At 40.4% G+C, this 18,637-nt stretch overlaps 1 protein-coding gene across 3 annotated transcripts; it reads right to left on the bottom strand.

Annotated features, from left to right (window-relative positions):
- Positions 1–2,891: 2,891 nt before the first annotated feature.
- RFC3 (replication factor C subunit 3) lies at positions 2,892–16,751 on the bottom strand. 3 transcript variants are annotated; one of them, NM_001006276.2, is made up of 9 exons: positions 16,619–16,751; positions 15,457–15,594; positions 14,570–14,637; positions 10,706–10,803; positions 9,056–9,237; positions 8,209–8,345; positions 8,001–8,099; positions 6,742–6,811; positions 2,892–4,944 (listed from the first exon to the last, which is right to left on the bottom strand). In NM_001006276.2, exons 1-9 carry the CDS (start codon positions 16,703–16,705, stop codon positions 4,753–4,755), a joined length of 1,071 nt encoding a protein of 356 aa, NP_001006276.2. In that variant the 5' UTR covers positions 16,706–16,751; the 3' UTR covers positions 2,892–4,752. The 3 variants fall into 3 exon arrangements, with proteins under 3 accessions (NP_001006276.2, XP_015133316.1, XP_046797828.1); XM_015277830.4 differs by having other exon boundaries at positions 16,352–16,737; XM_046941872.1 differs by having other exon boundaries at positions 16,333–16,737.
- Positions 16,752–18,637: the final 1,886 nt, after the last annotated feature.

Raw genomic sequence — 18,637 nt, forward strand, 5'->3', positions numbered from 1 at the left:
CTCAAAATGTTTGTTGTGCTCTTATATACCTTTAACATCTAATTGTGACCAGGACTGTGCTAAGTGTCCCTCTCATAATTGGGCGCGACAAATAATTTCACATGAATGTAGTAAACACAGTATTGAAAGTTGGACACCGGTTTGCTCGCGCTGAAAGCCTCTATTGGCAACATTAAGCTGTAGTACAACCATATCCACTCATTGGCTGTCACAGAGTTGCAAATAACAGCAGGGACACTAGGAAATTTAAGACATGCATTGGGTTGGGAAGCACTGACTGTGCCAGGGCAGGAGGTCCGGACACTGTTGGCTGTAGAACAGTGAGCTTTGCTGGATGCAGCAGCCTGGAGCTCTGGGGAAGAGGAGAAATACTGGGGATACCCAAAGATATTGTTTTAGGGCAGGGATAGGGGGTGTTCCAGCACCTCCACCTGGAGAAACACACACAGGCCAGTGGTGTCATTTTGATTTGGACAACGAAAGCAGTAGTTAAGCCCTTCAGCCTTCTTTCACTTGTGTTATCTTATGTCTGACTCATACTTGAGAGGTTTCAAACCCATTCCCACTGAAATACTGTCTAAAACTCAAATAATTGATACAATTTTTTACTTGCTCAAGGGATTCTGAAACAGAGTATATATCATTTCTCCCAGAAGGTCAGTATACACACTGTACACATAGAAGAAAATCTGTTATAAGGATGTTTAATAGCTCCTTGGCTCCTTTCTCAAACAAGAAAATCATACACTGCTTTAAATATATATATGTATATCCCAAAACTTTTAGGCTCGACTACCCTAATTAATTTGGCCAGAAAACAATTTCAATTTTGACAAGAGAAAAAAACAAACAAACAAAAAAACCAAACTGAGTCAATTCCTCAACATATTGAAGTTAATGGCAAACTCCTTATCTTGATCATGGTGCAGCACGAAACCAATTCCTGACACGTAACTCGGATGACATACTATGTATTGATTAGGCTGCAGGACACAAGGATGGTAAAGGCTGATTTCTTTTGCATGCCTATATACTTGCTTTCCTTCCCTCCACATGAGAAATAAAGAAGCAGTGAGACTTTCCTGGTCTAGTATTAAATGTGGAGGTTGGCGGCCCTACCTGTGGTGGGGGGGAGGGTGGTGATTCAAGATCCTTGGGGTCCCTTCCAACCCAGGCCATTCTGTGATCCTAAGAACTAGAAGAACATTTCACTGTCATCTTCAGACAACTTTTATTTAGCAGGCTAAAATTTGAGGTTTTGTTTCGGATCATTGACTGAAATCCAATGCAATAAATCCATACAGCGCTAATTGTTAGTGCAGGCACAAAGCATTAAGCAAAGAAGGATTAAAGACTGCTCAGGCATACCAGAGCTCTTTCCAACAAGACAAATTGCAGCTATTATTTTATATCAATGAACCGTAATAATCTTGAATTCCCTGCACTGATGGGGAAATTTGTGATAATGAACTCTTCTCTTATCTATCTTACCTTCCAACCTGCAATAATCGGGTCACTTCCTCAGTAAAGGAGGGAACATTCCTCATGTCTGCCTTGCTAATATGAATCTATTCCATAAAATAAACTTTAAAAATCAGTCTTCCAAACAGACAACAGTTTTATTCCGATTAATGCCAAAGCAGTGTTGTTTACCACAGGTGCCTAAAAAAAATCCCATGACTTTAAGAATTATATATCTCGCAGGAGTTAACATTTAGATTTCAGAAATGGAAAAAAGAGAGGTCTGACTGCACCATTCGCCTTTTTGCAGCTGATCTTCGCAGAGCAGAGCAAATTTAACTAAAGTAGTTGCCATCTTTGGTTTCTTGATCTTCTTTATAAAAAAACTTTCACCTCTGACTTTCTGTGCTGGCATGAAGCTGACTCCTATGCAACCTCTTAGGCTGTGCAGAGCTTAAGTCCCACCTGGGTAGGAGCAGTTTTCAGTTCTCATTTTGACCTAGCGGGAGGTGATGCTGGATGAAAGCATGGCTAATCCTCTCAGCATGCAACTCAGAAGCAACTCTACACAGATCTTAAAAAGATGAAACCAGCTGAAGAAACATCACCTAGAAGTCCTGTGCTATTCAGTGCTTAGAAGTCTTTCTGACTACCTCTCCTGCTAGGTGTGTGAAGCAGGTGTGCACTGTTCAGCACACGTCATCCTGAAGAGCGCTGTTGTGCATTTACACACACACAGGAGGCAGAAATACCCCCACCAAGATGCTTCCCCACCCCACAAAGGTTCTGCTTTTGTGGTAGATATATTAGGCTACCATGTAATAGCACCATATAAGTGGAAAAACCAGCAGAAGTCTCCATTTTTCCCTGGTAACCACCTGCTCATACAGTCCCATCAACCCCATTTGTTGGTACACAGGCTCTGCAGGGCAGCACAGTGCCAAATCTGCTGGAGGTTCAAGGAGCATTTGAACAACACTCACAGATGTAGGGTCTGGATTTTGGGTGTTGCTGCATGGAGCCAGAAGCTGGATTTGATGATCCTCATGGTTTGCTTCCAACTCAGGCTATTCTGTGTTTTGATGACTAAGCAGACATGCTGAAAAATTATTGTGTTGAAAAATTCTACCACTTACTAGTTGTCCTGGAAATAAATGCACTTCTTCTCTTAAAAATACAGGCACTGTAGGAGACACGTACAGACTTATGAGATTCTTTGCCTGCGTATTTGTTTGTGTGTCCCAGGCTATGGCACATGAAGAAGCAGGATCAACAGAAAGAAACAGCAGCTTCCTGGAACAGCATCAGCCATTTTCTCCACCATTGATCATTACCCTTTTATTCCCCATCCTGATTACTTGTCCCAGGTGAGGTAGAGCACAACAAAAATGAAACCACTCCACTAGATGAAGCACAGCCACACAGTTATGTTGGGATTTTAAACTTCTACATTGAGCAGGTGAGATCTTTTGAAGCAAGAAACCACTGTCTCCAACTGAAATATCTGCTCTCTCTTCTCCATGTCAGTACTGATCCTGCTTAATTTATGAGAATGATTCACAGAGCAGGATGTTAAACCACAGATGATACAATTTTAAAACACAGTAATAGATAAATGATGAAGAACAGAAAACTGCTTTAACTCATAGACAGGATGGGAAGAGGGAGGCAGGTGTCACTAAGTTTTCCAAGTCGTGATGCCTTTCATACCCTTTCCATTATTACACTCTTTCCACAGAGAGTGGATTAAAAGTAAAAGCAAGCAAATATTTATAAGCGGTGTTACTTAGCCCTGTCGTGACTTCCTTGAGTTACAGTGGGCAATAAGCAAGTATTGTTTGGTTTTGAAAATGGGTATAGACTAGCCTCCTGAAAGAGCAGGCAATTAGTACACATAGTAGTTATGCCCCCCTTTCCCAGTCCTGTGCTCTCTCTTGTAAAATATTTGAGCTCCACAAATACTGATTCTGCTAACTTACTTCAGAATTAACAAAACGAGTATTCTGGGACCTCCATCAGTCAGTCTGGATTCTCACAGTGCTGTGGATTTGTGGTACAAGAGCAGACGGAAGAGAAAGTCCATCCTCTAAACTTCCTCAATCACAAAACCAGTTCAGTATAAAGCACACTAGCACTGAACAGGAAGGTAAGATGTGTATTAACAGAACACACATGAATGCTCAAGCTTCCAAAGTCTATGAATGAGGAGAGGCAACTAGGAATTTAATTCATTTCTATATAATCTTTTTTTCCAAGTATCCAGCAGTTGTCTAAATCAGACAAGTGAGAGTGACAAATAGCATTAATTTAGTCAATGTTAGGGAAACCACAGTACATAGGAATAACATATGAAAGACCTGCAGAACAAATTGGTATAGCTTCCTTTACTTTGATGTTTCCTGGAAGACTTACACTAGGGAGTATTGCTCCACTTTTCTGAAAGACAGTTTACATCAAAGTAAACGAATGCATATACCTGGTTTAAGAGTTTAAGGTAATCATCTACATGGCATAAAACACTTATTCAGCATTTAATCTGCAGTTCACATTCTTTTCTTCCACTTCTTAAAAAGATGTACTTGTTAAAATTTGAAACCTTATCGCTGATTATACCAGAGTCAAAGGAATAATCTTTACCTGAGCAGTTATGTGTGCTGGAACTAACATGAAAGTGTCAGCTGGCATGTGGTCTTACTTAATATGGGCATATTCCTTTTAAACAAAGTTTGATGTTGTCCAACTGACTTAAAAGCAAGACAAAAGTATTACTCATCTAATTTCAACACAACTGCTTACAAACATGACTCAGAAAACAATGTGTCACCACATCACTGACAATATTGTGGCTAAAACAAAAAAACAAAAACAGACAAACAATGAGATATATGAGTAGGCAAAATATATACATATATGCTCAAACAGCAATTTACAACATGGATATACATCTTGCTAACAGCTCTGGCCCTGAAAATGAAAAAAAGCAAAAAGCATGTTCTCCTTAATGTAAGCTTACAAATACTACAAGTAGACTACCATCTTATCCATCTTCAGAGGCAATCTTTTGCTTTTCTGAAAGCACAAAGTATTTTCCATAGATCTACTGATGCTGTTAAACAATCCACCTGGTTTCCAAAACTGAACACCGTTCTTTAGTTCATTGTGGTTTATATCCATAATGGAATACAATATTTGACTTTGAACTTGACTCACGTGCCAACAGACATGGACAGAAAAAAACTAACATGGCATACCTATGATACAACATTCTGTATACAACTTCAGGTATCAGGCTTAGAACATCATGTCATCTAGTCCGTCCTCCATAAATTTCTTGTAAATTGCCATAAACTTTGCTACAAATGCTTCAAGATGATAAATGGCTTTGCTGCCCAGTTGCAAGCGGTGTTCATAGAAGGCTGCCATCTGTGCAACTTCTCCTTTCAGTTGTCCATCACAGTTATTCAAAAGTTCTGTCAGGAGACCCTAAAAGGCAAAAACAAGGCAATATTAAATAAGTTTTATACTTTTAGTTAAGAGAATAACCTCAATTTTCCAGAAATAGCCAAGCAACAGCCACCAACTCAGTCAGGAATCTCACAGAAAAGATGTTCAAGAATCATTATTACATCACGTGTCTAATGAAACTAGATTTATGAAACTGAGTCTTCAGGATGTTTCTGGTCACAAAGAGTAATAATCTACTCAAAATATGGTTTTACAAAGATGATCAGAGGGCTGGAGCACCCCCCCTATGAATACAGGCTGAGGAAGCTGGGCTTGTTCAGCCTGGAGAAAAGAAGGCTGCAGGGTGATCTAATTGCAGCCTTTCAGTACCTAAAGGGAGCCTATAAACAGGAAGGGAGTCAACTCTTTACAAGGGTAGATAACAGCAGGACAAGGGGAAATGGCTTTAAGTTGAAAGAGGGAAGATTTAGGTTCAATGTCAGGAGGAAGTTCTTTACTATGAGGTGCTGGCACAGGCTGCCCAGAGAAGTTGTGGACACCCTATCCCTGAAGGTGTTAAAGGGCAGGTTGGATGGGCCCTGGACAGCCTGATCTAGTATTAAATGTGGAGGTTGGCAGCCCTGCCTGTGGCGGGGGGTTGGAGCTTCATGATCCTTGAGGTCCCTTCCAACCCAGGCCATTCTGTAAGGAAAGGGCTTATTTAAAGCATACGTATAGATGCATGTACAGACACAAGATATGTTACAATACTTCACTCATGAGAAAAAAAAAAAGCACTTCTAGATGCAAGAAAATCTCTCCAAATCTCTCTTAAAACTTGGGATTAAGCAAGAAGCATCGTGAGCACATTTGAAGCTGAGGAAGGAAGAATGGTCTTCACACTGAAGGTGTACACTAATGAGAGGACAATGCAGGATGCACTAGCCCACCATCAGCAAGGAAGATTCAAGCAAAATAAGTATGGTGACTGTCACAACGCAGAAGTCAGTTAATATGACCCAAAAAACCCTTGTAATCATGTCTGATGGCAATGTCCAGCTAGGGCAGTTGAAAACATTAGCTGCTCTTTTCCCTCCCCCCCTCCTCTTTCTTCCATCATCTGCCTAATGCAGGAACACACACATCCCATTTACTGGGAGGTTTTTGTGGGTTTGGTATTTTTGGAGGGGACAAGAAGAAGCCTGCTGCTCTTGTTTCCTTCATTGAAATTCTGGACATAACACTAGACACAACTACTGAATATTTCACAACATTTTTACCAAAGAGAACAAACTCGTTCAAATTTAGTCCATAAAGTATGCTTATGCTTCAATACAGAAACAGAACTTAGAAATCTTCAGGTGGACAAAGCATGTCCTCCTTCATTTTTTGCTCAGCTTTGCCATCAATGACACAGTAAGTTTTAGTAAATCACTCAGAGACATCTGAACAAGGAAGCCTGAGAGGGAAAACATCTGGTGTATTTGTAAGTTAGAGAACAGAATCCTCCTGCCCTCAAAAGCTACACAACTCAATCAGAATCTAAATGTATGCAACTATGAACATAACAGTCCAGTAGATATACTCAGGATAATTAGATTTGAATGTTATGTATCTACATGTGCAGGAACCAGGTCTTTAGCCAGTCATTCAAAGCAATGACTTGGACTATTTTGGTTACTTAGTAGAAAGGAACACAAAAGCATCATAAAGTCACTCACATCCATTTGGAAAGGACAAAGCTTTTCTTCAACACCTGGATGATTTTGATTTTTATTTTTTTTTAATTAAGATCTTCAGTGTTAATATCTATACTACAGTTAAGAGCTAGCATACCTTCATTATAATCTCAGGAGGAATGCAGTGTGTTAGGAGTTCATAGAGCCGTCCACGGACCTCTAGAAGTCTGTTGGAGAGACAACAAAATATCAGATGTATATCCACAAAGCATACTCATTTTCACTACTTGTGAAGTATGTCATAGAGCAGGAAAAAAAAGCAACCCAGGCAAAGGGTTCTTTTGTTGTAGATTTTAAAACCAGAAGCATTGCATCTTGGATCAAATAATACATATACCTTTTGTTCAAAACAGTAAGATATAATACATATAGCATTATGTATGTGTATTATATATATGTATTATATACATACATTTGTAATTTACAGCTAACATTGAAGCTACAAGGCTATCAGAATTTGTCTCAGGCTCTTCTTCCTTTAGTTCCACTTCCTATCTAAGTTCTTATTATTTACACTTAATATTTGTAGAAGATACAGAGGGCATCTCCCATTGTTCTTGAAAAAGAAATCACTGATTTATTATTTCACATTAAGTTACTTCACAAAAATCATGTTATGATAGAGGTGGTGAAGCAAAAGCTTTAAATATAGGAAAATAAAAAGAAAGCAAACAGCACAGCACTCAACTAAGCTTATGCTCACTTTTGAATACAAAGCTGCAACGGATTGCACAGAAGACGCAGAGAAAGTGATAGTTCACCATCAGACTGAACCAAACAAGAAATCACTTCTATTTAACCAAAGAACTGAATATAGAGTTAAAAGAGACCTAAAAACTCATGAACACATTCAAGACATTCCATGTCTGATGCTTAAGATTACAGTACTTTACACTCTTTATTTATTATTTATGAGCTTTCCTACCATGACAATCAGAAAAATGGCTATTCCCTTCATCCTTTCAAGTCCTTCTGTATCTCCCTACCCTGTTCTCTCTAAATATCATTCTTTTCACACAGGTAATGTTCTCCATTCTCTGACTATTTTAGGCCAACTTCTGCAGACTCCAGCATTCACTTAAAACTTTTCAATGCAATACTTAGAAATGGATATAGCATTCCAAAACAAGTCTCACTAATAATACATAAACAGCAGAGGCTTACTACAGTTTCATGCAGGCTGTTTGTAATCTTGTACTACTATCTACTATATCTATCTACTAAATTACAAAATCTAGTGAAATGCCAGAAAATTACAGATTACAAGAAATGCAATACTTAAAAACACAGTATCTTTAGCATTCAGCATAAAGCAAACAAAGAATGCAATTTATAGCTATGAGTATATTCATCTACCTTTGAGGTGACTGTTGACTGACAATAGCGTTTGCAGTTTCTCTCAGATAAATTTCCCAGTCCATCTCAGGAATGTCTTGATCAGCACTGAAAGGATACCTACATTGGAGGTAATAAAGCAAACTTTGTCACCTGGTCTAACAATGATACAGAAGATGATTCATATGCCTAAAAGCATAGCTTACATTAGTTTTGAGCAGCCACTTACTGTTGTACTCTGCAAGACTCGCACATAAGCAGTGCTTTCCGAAGATTCCTGCCAGATTTCTCTGCAAGCCTTTGAGCCAGTTCCGGAGGCAGATTCAGGCCTTCTTTCTTACACACACTGGACAACACGTGACAGATCTAGAAGGGAAACAGCATGGAGCCTGACATTTAGCAAACAGTTTAGCACCTACGGATTCTCCTACTTGTCCTACTTGTCCAGAGGAGGGCAACAAAGCTGGTGAAGGTTCTGGAGCAGAGGCCTTATGAAGAGCGGCTAAGAGAGCTGGGATTGTTCAGTCTAGAGAAGAGGAGGCTCAGGGGAGACCTTATTGCTCTCTATAACTACCTGAAGGGAGGTTGTAGTGAGCTGGAGGTCAGCCTCTTCTCTCGTGTGACTAGTGATAGGACTAGAGGGAATGGCTTCAAGCTGCGCCAGGGAAGGTTCAGGCTGGACGTTAGGAAATACTACTTCTCTGAAAGGGTGGTCAAGCACTGGAATGGGCTGCCCAGAGAGTTGGTGGAGTCACTGACCCTGGTGGTGTTCAAAGAGCTTTTGGATGTTGTGTTGAGGGACATGGTTTAGCAGGAACCATTGGTGAAGGGCGAATGGTTGGACTGGATGATCCTGTGGGTCTTTTCCAACCTTAGCGATTCTATGATTCTATTCTATGATTCTAAATATTTCTAAAGCAGAGATGGACTGATCCATCATGAAACATGCTTGAAAAGTCACCCAACCACTAAAAACTAGGTTACTTTTTGGAAATAAAATATTACCTAAGCCCACAACAAGAACTTATCTGGCAAAAACTTTTAAAGGACCGATTTTTGCTTTTGTTTCAACGTACATCTTCAATGCTGGGAGCAGGCACACGTACACTCAGGCATCTGCTTTGAATAGGTCCTATAATTTTTGATATAGAGTTGCAGCACAGGATAAGTCTGCAGGTTGCCATGTATTTCTCCATCGTTCTTCGCAAAGCATGCTGGGCATCTTTAGTGAGTTTGTCGACTTCTGTTAACAGCACCACTGAAAAAGTACAAAGAAACATACTGAACTCCTTAATAAAAGGTGTGCTTTTATGTTAAAGTGATAATGCTAAAATGAATTACACAAGCAGCAAAGAGGAAGCACAGTTCCACACACAGGAAAGCAAAGCAATATTAAGACAATCTGTGTGCTTTTTTGACTGTGTAATCTGCTCCTCCCTCATACTCTATACCCACATAATAGAATTTTCTTCAGAGCAGAAGAGCTTTACAACACTTCAGTGCCAAGAAGTAATTCAGGTAGGCGTAGAAGCTTTCACCCTGATAAGTACAATAACTTTTTAAAGGAATTCTACGAAAGAAACACAAAAAGCATGTATGGCATAAGGTCACATAAAAAAAGCACATTTCCTGAAAAAAAAAAACATTTCCTGAAGACTCCCCTCAATATATTTTATATTTAAAGCTGATGTCTTATCTTAGCAAAAGAAGTGACAGAAAGCTGCTGTGTTGCAGTAGTTGCAGGGCATTTCATGGTATTTCAAAGAAAAAGAAAAGCATTTCAAAAATGCTTTGGAACAATCAGGAGACGCCTGATATGAAACTACTAACTCTTGTAGCTACTTTCTGCAGGCTCCTCCATAGGCAGGTAACTCATAGATGAGTCATTTCAGTACTCTGAAAAGACCCCTGAGAACAGCCTGGAGGAACTAGTCAGTCTTGTACTCTTCTCCCATTTCTTCTCTGGTTATATATGGGGCCTGAGACCAGACAGTTTACCAGCTACTTTGACGTAAAGTGGTGTGACCACAGCTCTAAGGACAGTAACAAAAGTGAGACAAAAATATCAAGTTCATTGACCATTGTCAATTACTCTCTTCTAAGATTTTCTCTCTCCTTCAATTTCTTGTCACATAGTTCTGGTTTTGCTCTCAATTTAGTCAAGAAGAGGAAATATAAATCAGTTGTAGAAACAAGTGTCTTAAAAGACTCAATGAAAGCCATCTTCATTTTCTTACTCAGAATCCTGCTGTGCATTGCAGATAAAACACTTTTGAACCTTCTGCTCAATGCAGCTCAAGGCACCTCATCCACCAAGAAACTCTACAAATAAGCAACTCAACACAGCACTTTTTACCACAATGCTTTCCTGCCCCTCAATTTAATATTAACCATCAGTAACTCATAACTCAATAACCACTGTAGTTCACCAAAGTAAGTTACAGTGCATTTAAGTGGTAGACTTGAAAGAAAACAGTGGGAATTCCAATTCCATTTGCCCAGCTACTGTCATTCAGCTACATCCAGTCTCCCTAAGGAATCAATGCAAGATACAACCTCATATTGAGTATTCAACCACAAACTTTCCGCAAAGAAAAATGCTAACTTGTTTGACAAAGGTTTACATGTATTCACATACAAGACACGTGTACACACAAAACAATCACCTGAAATCTTTTTAAAAAGTCTAATTAGAATTTGGACTGGGTTTAACTGCTTTTACTCACCTTTAAAGTCTCGTTGAGTACTTGTTTCAAGTTGCTGGGATTGTGCTACTGTCTTCAAGAGTTCCTGAATCACTACACGGTCATTATTTCCAGCATCACTATAATAAGAGTTTGAATAGAACTTTTAGAACAACAACTTTATACAGCATATAAAAACCACTGTCTTAAAGTAGCCCCTTGGTCAACGAACTGATAAGAATGACACAGTGTTTCAGAAGCTATGGAGGTTAGAATTAACCTCAAAACACATTTTATGAAAGTTACCTTCCTAGTAATAACAATCTCAGAGGTCTTATGAAGGCACAGCTGGATTAGTTGCACTGTTTTGGAAAGTGGCAAAAAACTGTTGTCAGATGTTTTTAATCAGCTCATTAAAACAAAACTTTTTTTTTGGTATAAGAAATCAGAAGTTTTGTCGCCTGCAATTTGGACAGACATTTACTGTCAAAGTTTTTGCCCATCACTATGGCACAAAAAAGGAAGTCTAAGGTAGGGTGACTAACTCAAAGGATTCATGTAAGTGCTTACGAGTTTTACCTTAAAACTACATGCCTAGTGTAAATTTGAATGGCAGGCACACTGAAGTTATAAAAAGTTACTAATAAGACAGATATTGCACAGGTGGTTAGCTTGTTTCTCTTAGAAGGCAGGAAAACATGAGGAAATACAAGGCAATCATCTTCCTAGCTCTTCTCCATACTACTGCCCACAGTGACGCTGTGCAGCTTTCTTAGTCCCTAGGTTGTATCTAGGTCAGCTAGATACAACAGCCACTGGGGACTGACTTGCAAGCTAGATTACTGACACAGCAAAGAAAAGAGGAAGCAGCTCTGCAACATTTCACTGTCAAGAAAATGAAGAAAGCATTTGTCCTGCTCAAGTCACCACTCAACCAAACCTTTCCTTTTCTTGCCAAGGAGTAGTCAGCAGAATAGGCAGAAGCATCACATCACCAGCTTAGTTCAGCAGTTCACAACCTGCTGAACACATTATGCTGACTCTGACTGAAGGGCCTACACAGTCTTAGAGATGTGTCTTTCAGCAAGGAAGCTGATCTGCATTTAGAGGGAAAAAGCAGTAACACCAAAATTTACACAATCTCGTTCTACTCTATGAGTTACACCAGCCTTTGGAAATGAAAAAGTTCCTAAGATAGTTTCCTAACATTTAAGTGCTTTCTGCAGTAACAAAGAATCCAAGGTCATAATTTCATACTGAAACACTGTCTATTGATACTACACAACCACAGCAAATAATCCAGGAAAACAATAAGCAAAAGCTAACTTCACCCACAAATGTACTTTTTATTGTTCCTTATTCTTTCACTTCCCAGATACTCAGGGGCACTTATTTTATAGAATCATAGAACGGCCTGGGTTGAAAAGGACCACAATGACCGTGTAGTTTCAACCCCCCTGCTTTGTATGCGCAGGGTCGCCAACCAGCAGACCAGGCTGCCCAGAGCCACACCCAGCCTGGCCTTGAATGCATCCAGCTCAAGTAACTACTCAAATAACTGCTGTTATAGCTCAAATAATTACTGTTCAAGCAACCAGCAGACAACACTTTGGAATTAAGATGACAGTCTCCTTTTGGAGGAAAAAGAATGGTTCCATCTAATAAAGTTCCATAACGAATTCAGCATCTGTAGTGTCCTACCCTTTTCCAGAAGCTAATTTCCTTTCTCTGATAGCCATTTATCATGTCACAAAAGATACACTACACAATTTTACAGTATCACAATTCAATCAAAATTCGCAGACCAAACTGATAATCATTAACACAACACATAAAGGTTCACTGGCTAGTCAGACATAAATATGGCAGCTGTTCAATCACTTAGACCCCATGCATTAAGTCTTACAACACATTCATTGTACGTAATATAATGCAGCAATTTCACAATTTTAGGATTTTTTTATATATATATAAATAACATACATATGTTTCAAATTGAAACTTACTCTAAAAAGTAACAAGACTTTTTTTTGCAAACAACACCAAGTTGGGAGGGACTGCTGATCTGCCTGAAGGGAGAAGGACACTACAGAGGGACCTGGATAGACAGGATCGATGGGCCAAGGTTAACTGTACGAGTTTCAATAGGGCCAAGTGTTGGGTTCTGCATTTTGATTACAACAATCTCAGGCAACCTTACAGGCTTGGGGAGGAGTGGCTGGAAACCTGCCTCATGGAAAGGGACCATGGTGTACTGAAGGCTGAAGTAGTATGACAGGAGGCCAGAAGTATGCCCAGGTGCCCAAGAAGGCTAACAGCATCCTGGTTTGTATCAGGAATGGTGTGGTGAGCAGGACTAGGGAAGTCATCCTCCCCCTGTACTTGGCATTGGTGAGGCCTCACCTTGAGTACTGTGTTCAGTTTTGGGCACCTCAGTACAGAAGGGACACGGAGGTGCTGGAGCAGGTCCAAAGGAGGGCAACAAGGCTTGTGGAGGGCTTGGAGAATATGTCCTACAAGGAGAGGCTGAAAGAACTGGGGAAAAGGAGGCTGAGGGGAGACCTTATTGATCTCCTCCAACATCGGAAAGGTGCTTACAGCAAGAGCGGGGTTGGTCTCTTCTCGCTGGTGACAGGACAAGGGGAAATGGCCTTAAGTTGTACCAGGCTAAGTTTAGGTTGGATAATAGGAAACACTTCTTTACAGAAAGGGTTGTTAAGCACTGGAATAGGCTGCCCAGGAAGGTGGTTGAGTCACCATCACTGGATGTGTTTAAAACCATTTGGATGTGATGCTCAGGGACATGATCTAGCAGAGGGTTGTTAGAGTTAGGGTAGTATGGTTAGGTCATGGTTGGACTTGATGACCTTTAAGGTCTTTTCCAACCTGACTGATTCTATGATTCTAAGTGCTGTGTAGTATTTGGTTAAACAGATCAGAAGACCTCTCACATCACCTAAGTGACATTTATCGTTTATTCTCGTGTATACAGTTTATTAGCAAAAGCCTCAGCTTCACCTGTTTGAAGTGAACACCAGCAGATACTCACTGATCAATATACAGAGACTAACAGCAGCACAAGTTTTTAAAGGAACACATGTGAAAATGGCTTTGAAAACGTAGAGCAACATGAGAAAACATTTAGTAATTAGCACACTGCTAGAAGTTACATCAGGATACACACTGTCTTAGAATTTCAACTCAGGAAACAAAGCCACCATGAACAAAGCCTACTGCTGCATACAGACATTTACTGTCCTGTGATTTAAAGCAACATTAAAGAGCTTCAGGTAAACACAAGTATTACTTTGGGCCACTGAACTGTCACCAGCAATTTCATTACTGTCAAAGAAGACATACAGCACAGCATTATAGCTCCTGACATTTAACTCAACAACTTATCTCCTTCACGACAGGATCCCCAGTATTTTGTGGGCATTTTCACTGTTATTAGTTTGTTTGTTTGTTTTTAAAGGGGAAAATCTACCTCTCTGCTCCATACCATTTTAAGATTTACAGGGAAAACCTTGCTTTCAAGTCACTTTATTTTTATATTTGTGACAGAAATAATGATTTAGGTTCAAACAGAAGTTTCTTGTTGCAACATAAATGGATAAACCCCAATTGTTCCTGGGTAGCTAGTCCTCAACATCTGCACACTTATGTGGTTAGTTAAGCAGAACATTACTGCTAAGTACAGAGAAATCCAAGTTCTCTGCTCACCCAGAGCTGTTTAATTAAAAATCTTTTCCCTACCCTTATTTGCAACCCAAACTTCAAATCATTATCTAATTTGCTCAGGCAATAAATTGAGCAGTCAGGCCCTTATATACTCATCTCAAAACCACTTCAAATATAAGACACTGATCACATGGCACGTGGGACTTCGTTTTAGAGTATACTTACCTTGGGTTAACTTCAAGGTGGTAATTACTCGCAATCGTGCTAATTTCAATTTTCTTTTTAGAAGGTGCCTATGTAGAGAGTAACCATAATAAATTAGTATCTGAAGAACTCTTCAAGAACAGAAATCTTGCAGATTATAAATTGCTAGGTCTCAGATCAAACAGACACTAAGACATTACTCCTATGCCATGCAAGCAAAGGGAGAAAAGGAGCACTGATGCATCATCCAGCCTATAGAATAGTAATTATAGCAACATATACCTCCTATTACTGCATCATCCAGGTATCATATTTGTTGTACTATTGTTTTTTTCTTCACAAGGACCTATAAATAAGATTTGGTAATCCCTTGCTGCTTAAGTTTTCCATAGCAAAGATTTTGAGTAGACAATTAGTTACTATTAGAAGGGCGTATTAAATGCTTAAGACCAAGGCAGATTAAAAAAACCAAAAACCACACAACAGCTTAAACTAATTAATGCTGAAATTGTCATTATAGGAATGAGAACAGAAGTTATAAATTGCATGTATGAAAAGAAGTAGCGCTTATGATTTAAAAATTAAGGGTTACCTTTACAGAAAATTGAAATTCTCTGCTAGTCTATTATATACACTATTGCTCAAACTGATATGAGAAATAAAAACAAACCACACCCATCCACAAACACCTAAGGAACAAGAATATCCAGTAAGAGTGGTAAAAGTTACCTATTCAAGTAATCAAACTAGTGTTATTAAGTGCATAAATGAACTAAATGATACCAAGTACAGAAAAAAAATATATATATATATTAAAATTCATATAAATATAAAGGCCTCACAAAAGAAACATGTCAGAATACAAATGTCTACGGTGCTTAGCAGGAGAGTAGAATTATTTTTTCTACCGTTATACTCTGATGCTCAATCCTCAGTTTCTCCACACCTGCACCATATAATTCTCTTAACAAACACATTATCCTTGTCTTCTTTCCAGCTCCTGATGGCCCATACACCAGCAGATGAGGGAAGTCACCACACTGAACCTGAACGCAAAGCAATAGGATCCATTAGTTACAACAGCGTTTTCCTCATGATGCAAGAGAATATTTCTATACCCGCTGTCACACAAGTTCACATGACATTGTTTTTCTGTGTACAACTCAGTCCTAACTTATTATGTAAATTAAGAACTTAACTCCTTTCCTGCAGTAACATTTTCTCTGGAATGTTTTCTCATCAAGGCAATGTATAGTGTATAACCTCATTTAACTATAAATACTGCACAACCCATAAACAAGCAAAAAAAAAAAAAAAAAGGGAATCTAAAATCATAACAGTTGGAAAAGGTCAAGAACATCCCGACAATCATTTTGATCATCACCTAAGATCACCCAGTCCAACCACCAGCCCACCATCACCATGCACAATAAACCATATCCCTCAGTGCCACATCCACACAGTCCTTGAACACCTCAGGGAGGGCGACTCCACCACTTCCCTGGGCAACCTGTGCCCATACCTCACCACTCGTTCTGAGAATATTTTCCTAACGTCCAATCTGAACTTCCCCTGACACAGCTTGATGCCATTACCACAATAAGCATAGAATCACAGAATGCTCTGGGTTGGAAGGGACCTTTAAGATCATCTAGTTTCAGCCCTCTGCTATAGGCAGGGACACCTCCCTCTAGGCCAGGTTGCTCACAGCTCCATCCAGCCTGGCCTTAAATGCTTCCAGGGAGTAGGCATTCACGCATAGGGAAAAAGAAGGCAAAGCTTACAGATGGAATATATACACACACTCAGCTCCATCAGGTGCTCAGAGCCGCTCCAGCCTGACCTCGACTGTCTCCCTTAACCCTCACAACTTCACAGCCCCAGGTTTCATGGCGGCTCACTTCAGAGCTCCGCCTAACGTTAGGTAAAGCCCTGCTTTCAAGAGTATCGACCCCTCCCACGTCCAGCACGGGGAACGCCAGACCACCGCACGTCGTTCACCCCGCGCCACGACCCCTGCAGGGCCAACCCGCAGAATTGGGTCCTGAAGGGAACGGTCTGGCTCCTCACCAGGCTGCGGAGCTGCGCCGCCTGCTCGCGGTGGAAATCCAGGCGGCTGAGGGCGCTGGGCCTATACTTGTCCACCCACAGGCTCATGGCGGTTGAAAAGCGCGCCGTTCCACAGCTCCGCACAGCCCCGGCTGCTACCCGTAGGAGGAGCAGTGGCTACGGCGGCCGCCGAGGGACAGGCCGCGGCAGGCAGCGTTTTCCTCTCCCATCCGTCCGCCTCCCGCACACTGAGCACACACGCCACCACCCAGCATCCAATCCCGATGTGTGAGAGAGCTGTCCAAACGCTCCCTGAACTCCAGCAGCTTAGGGCCGTGCGCACTGCCCTGGGCAGGCTGTTGCATACCCACCTCCCTCTGGTGCAGACCCTTTCCCTCACCCCCAGCCGCCCCTCCCCTGACGCAGCTCCATGCCGTTCCCTCGGGCCCTGTCGCTGTCACAGAGAGCAGAGCTCAGCGCTGCCCCTCCGCTCCCTGTGAGGAGCTGCAGCCGCCATCAGGCCTCCCCTCAGCCTGCCCTGCCTTGCCGCTGCTTTCTGCCCTAATGAATAAGATAAGATGTGTCAGCATAATGCTACACATGATTTTTTGGGAAATAAATAAATAAATAAATATTATGATTAAGAGTTCACGTGACTTCCAATTTTATCAGCTCTGTGTTCACATTTATTCTCAGTCAGAAGGGCATAACGTAGGTAACAGCTTCATTTTTTCCACACATTCATGTTACTCCTAAGGGTAGCGTCAATCTAGTGGGGGCAAAGAGAGCACATCAACAAGTAACACTGTGGGTTTCTTTGGAAAAGTCACGTTACGTACTCTCCTAGATGCTTGAAAATCAGTTTTATTTGCAGATTGGCTTGGATTAGCAAATTCACCTTGTACTGCTTGGCCAGCATCGTCCTTATACATTATTGTGCCTGTGGAAGCATCAGGCTGTGTGTACCTCTGAATCCCTTTGCTCTGCCCACCACCACAGCATGACCTGTTCCTCTGCTGCTTTCTAAATTTACGTTTTGCGGTCTACAGCATTTCTCATGTGGCTCTCCTCTGCCATCTGTTTCTCAAAGTAATCTCTAAATTTGTCCACAAGTGCTTATTTTCCTTTGTTCTCTTTGGTTACTCACATTTATGACTTGCCTTTACAAGCTTTTTCAGAGCTTTTGTTCATTTACCTGACTTTTTAATAATTTCTGAGTGATGTGCTACTCTTTTGTCTATCGGTGTCATGCTAGACTTAATTGCAATCTCTAACAGAACTCTTTATAATAACCCTCTCAGTGTTTCCAGCCCCTAGAGGTACTTTGTGTTTACAAATGCCTTCTACCTTCTTGCAAGTGCTTTGTCAGACTTTTGAAAGTATCAGCAAAACCAAATCTTTTTTGAATGAGGTCAAGCTTAAACAGGTAGGATGCCATCCAGCAGGCTTTTGATACTTTCAGCTCCCAATGAGATCAAGCAGAACTGAAAGAAATCTAACAGCTCTGAAAAGGCCCTAAGCTCTTTTTAATATTAGGTCATTAAATTTCCTTAGGATTTCTTGTTTATCCCAAGGAGAAAGTGTTGGCAATTGTGTGCTGCCTTGGTAATGTATGGGCTTATGCTTATGTTTTCAGTTAAATTATTCCTTGCCTTACAAAGTAATTAAACAGATGAACAAAATTGTTTTCCTAAGTAAATATCTTACCATTTTAAAACCCAGGTCTGCATGAAGCATTGCCGTTGTGGTACTTTTTATCTGATTAAAGTGCCCTAGAAAGCTTTGATTTTCTACTTCATTAATTTTTCAACTTCACTATAAATCTAAACAAGAAGAAGTAAATATCCAAAATGGAATGGTTTGACCATGTGCATTACAAATAAATTAACGTGAAGGATACAGGAGATTGTGGTAATTTCAGTTGCAGCCGCAATTCACTCAAATGTAAGGACTGCAATAATACGTTTTCACTCATTTTGTTCAGTCCAGCAGAAAGTTCAAGAGGTAAAATGACTTCTCTGCATGAATAAACTAGAGAAT

The sequence above is a fragment of the Gallus gallus genome, chromosome 1 (assembly GCF_016699485.2).
Source record: "Gallus gallus isolate bGalGal1 chromosome 1, bGalGal1.mat.broiler.GRCg7b, whole genome shotgun sequence".
Lineage (NCBI taxonomy): Eukaryota > Metazoa > Chordata > Aves > Galliformes > Phasianidae > Gallus > Gallus gallus.

What these genes read in the sequence shown, in the direction of transcription:
- RFC3 (NM_001006276.2), bottom strand. Translation starts at nt 16,705, where the DNA reads ATGAGCCTGTGGGTGGACAAGTATAGGCCCAGCGCCCTCAGCCGCCTG. An exon ending in TTGAGCATCAGAGTATAACG is followed by an intron (nt 14,638 to 15,456) that starts GTAGAAAAAATA and finishes CTCTCTACATAG; the next exon opens with GCACCTTCTAAAAAGAAAAT. An exon ending in CTCCTGAGATTATAATGAAG is followed by an intron (nt 4,945 to 6,741) that starts GTATGCTAGCTC and finishes TTTGCCTTTTAG; the next exon opens with GGTCTCCTGACAGAACTTTT.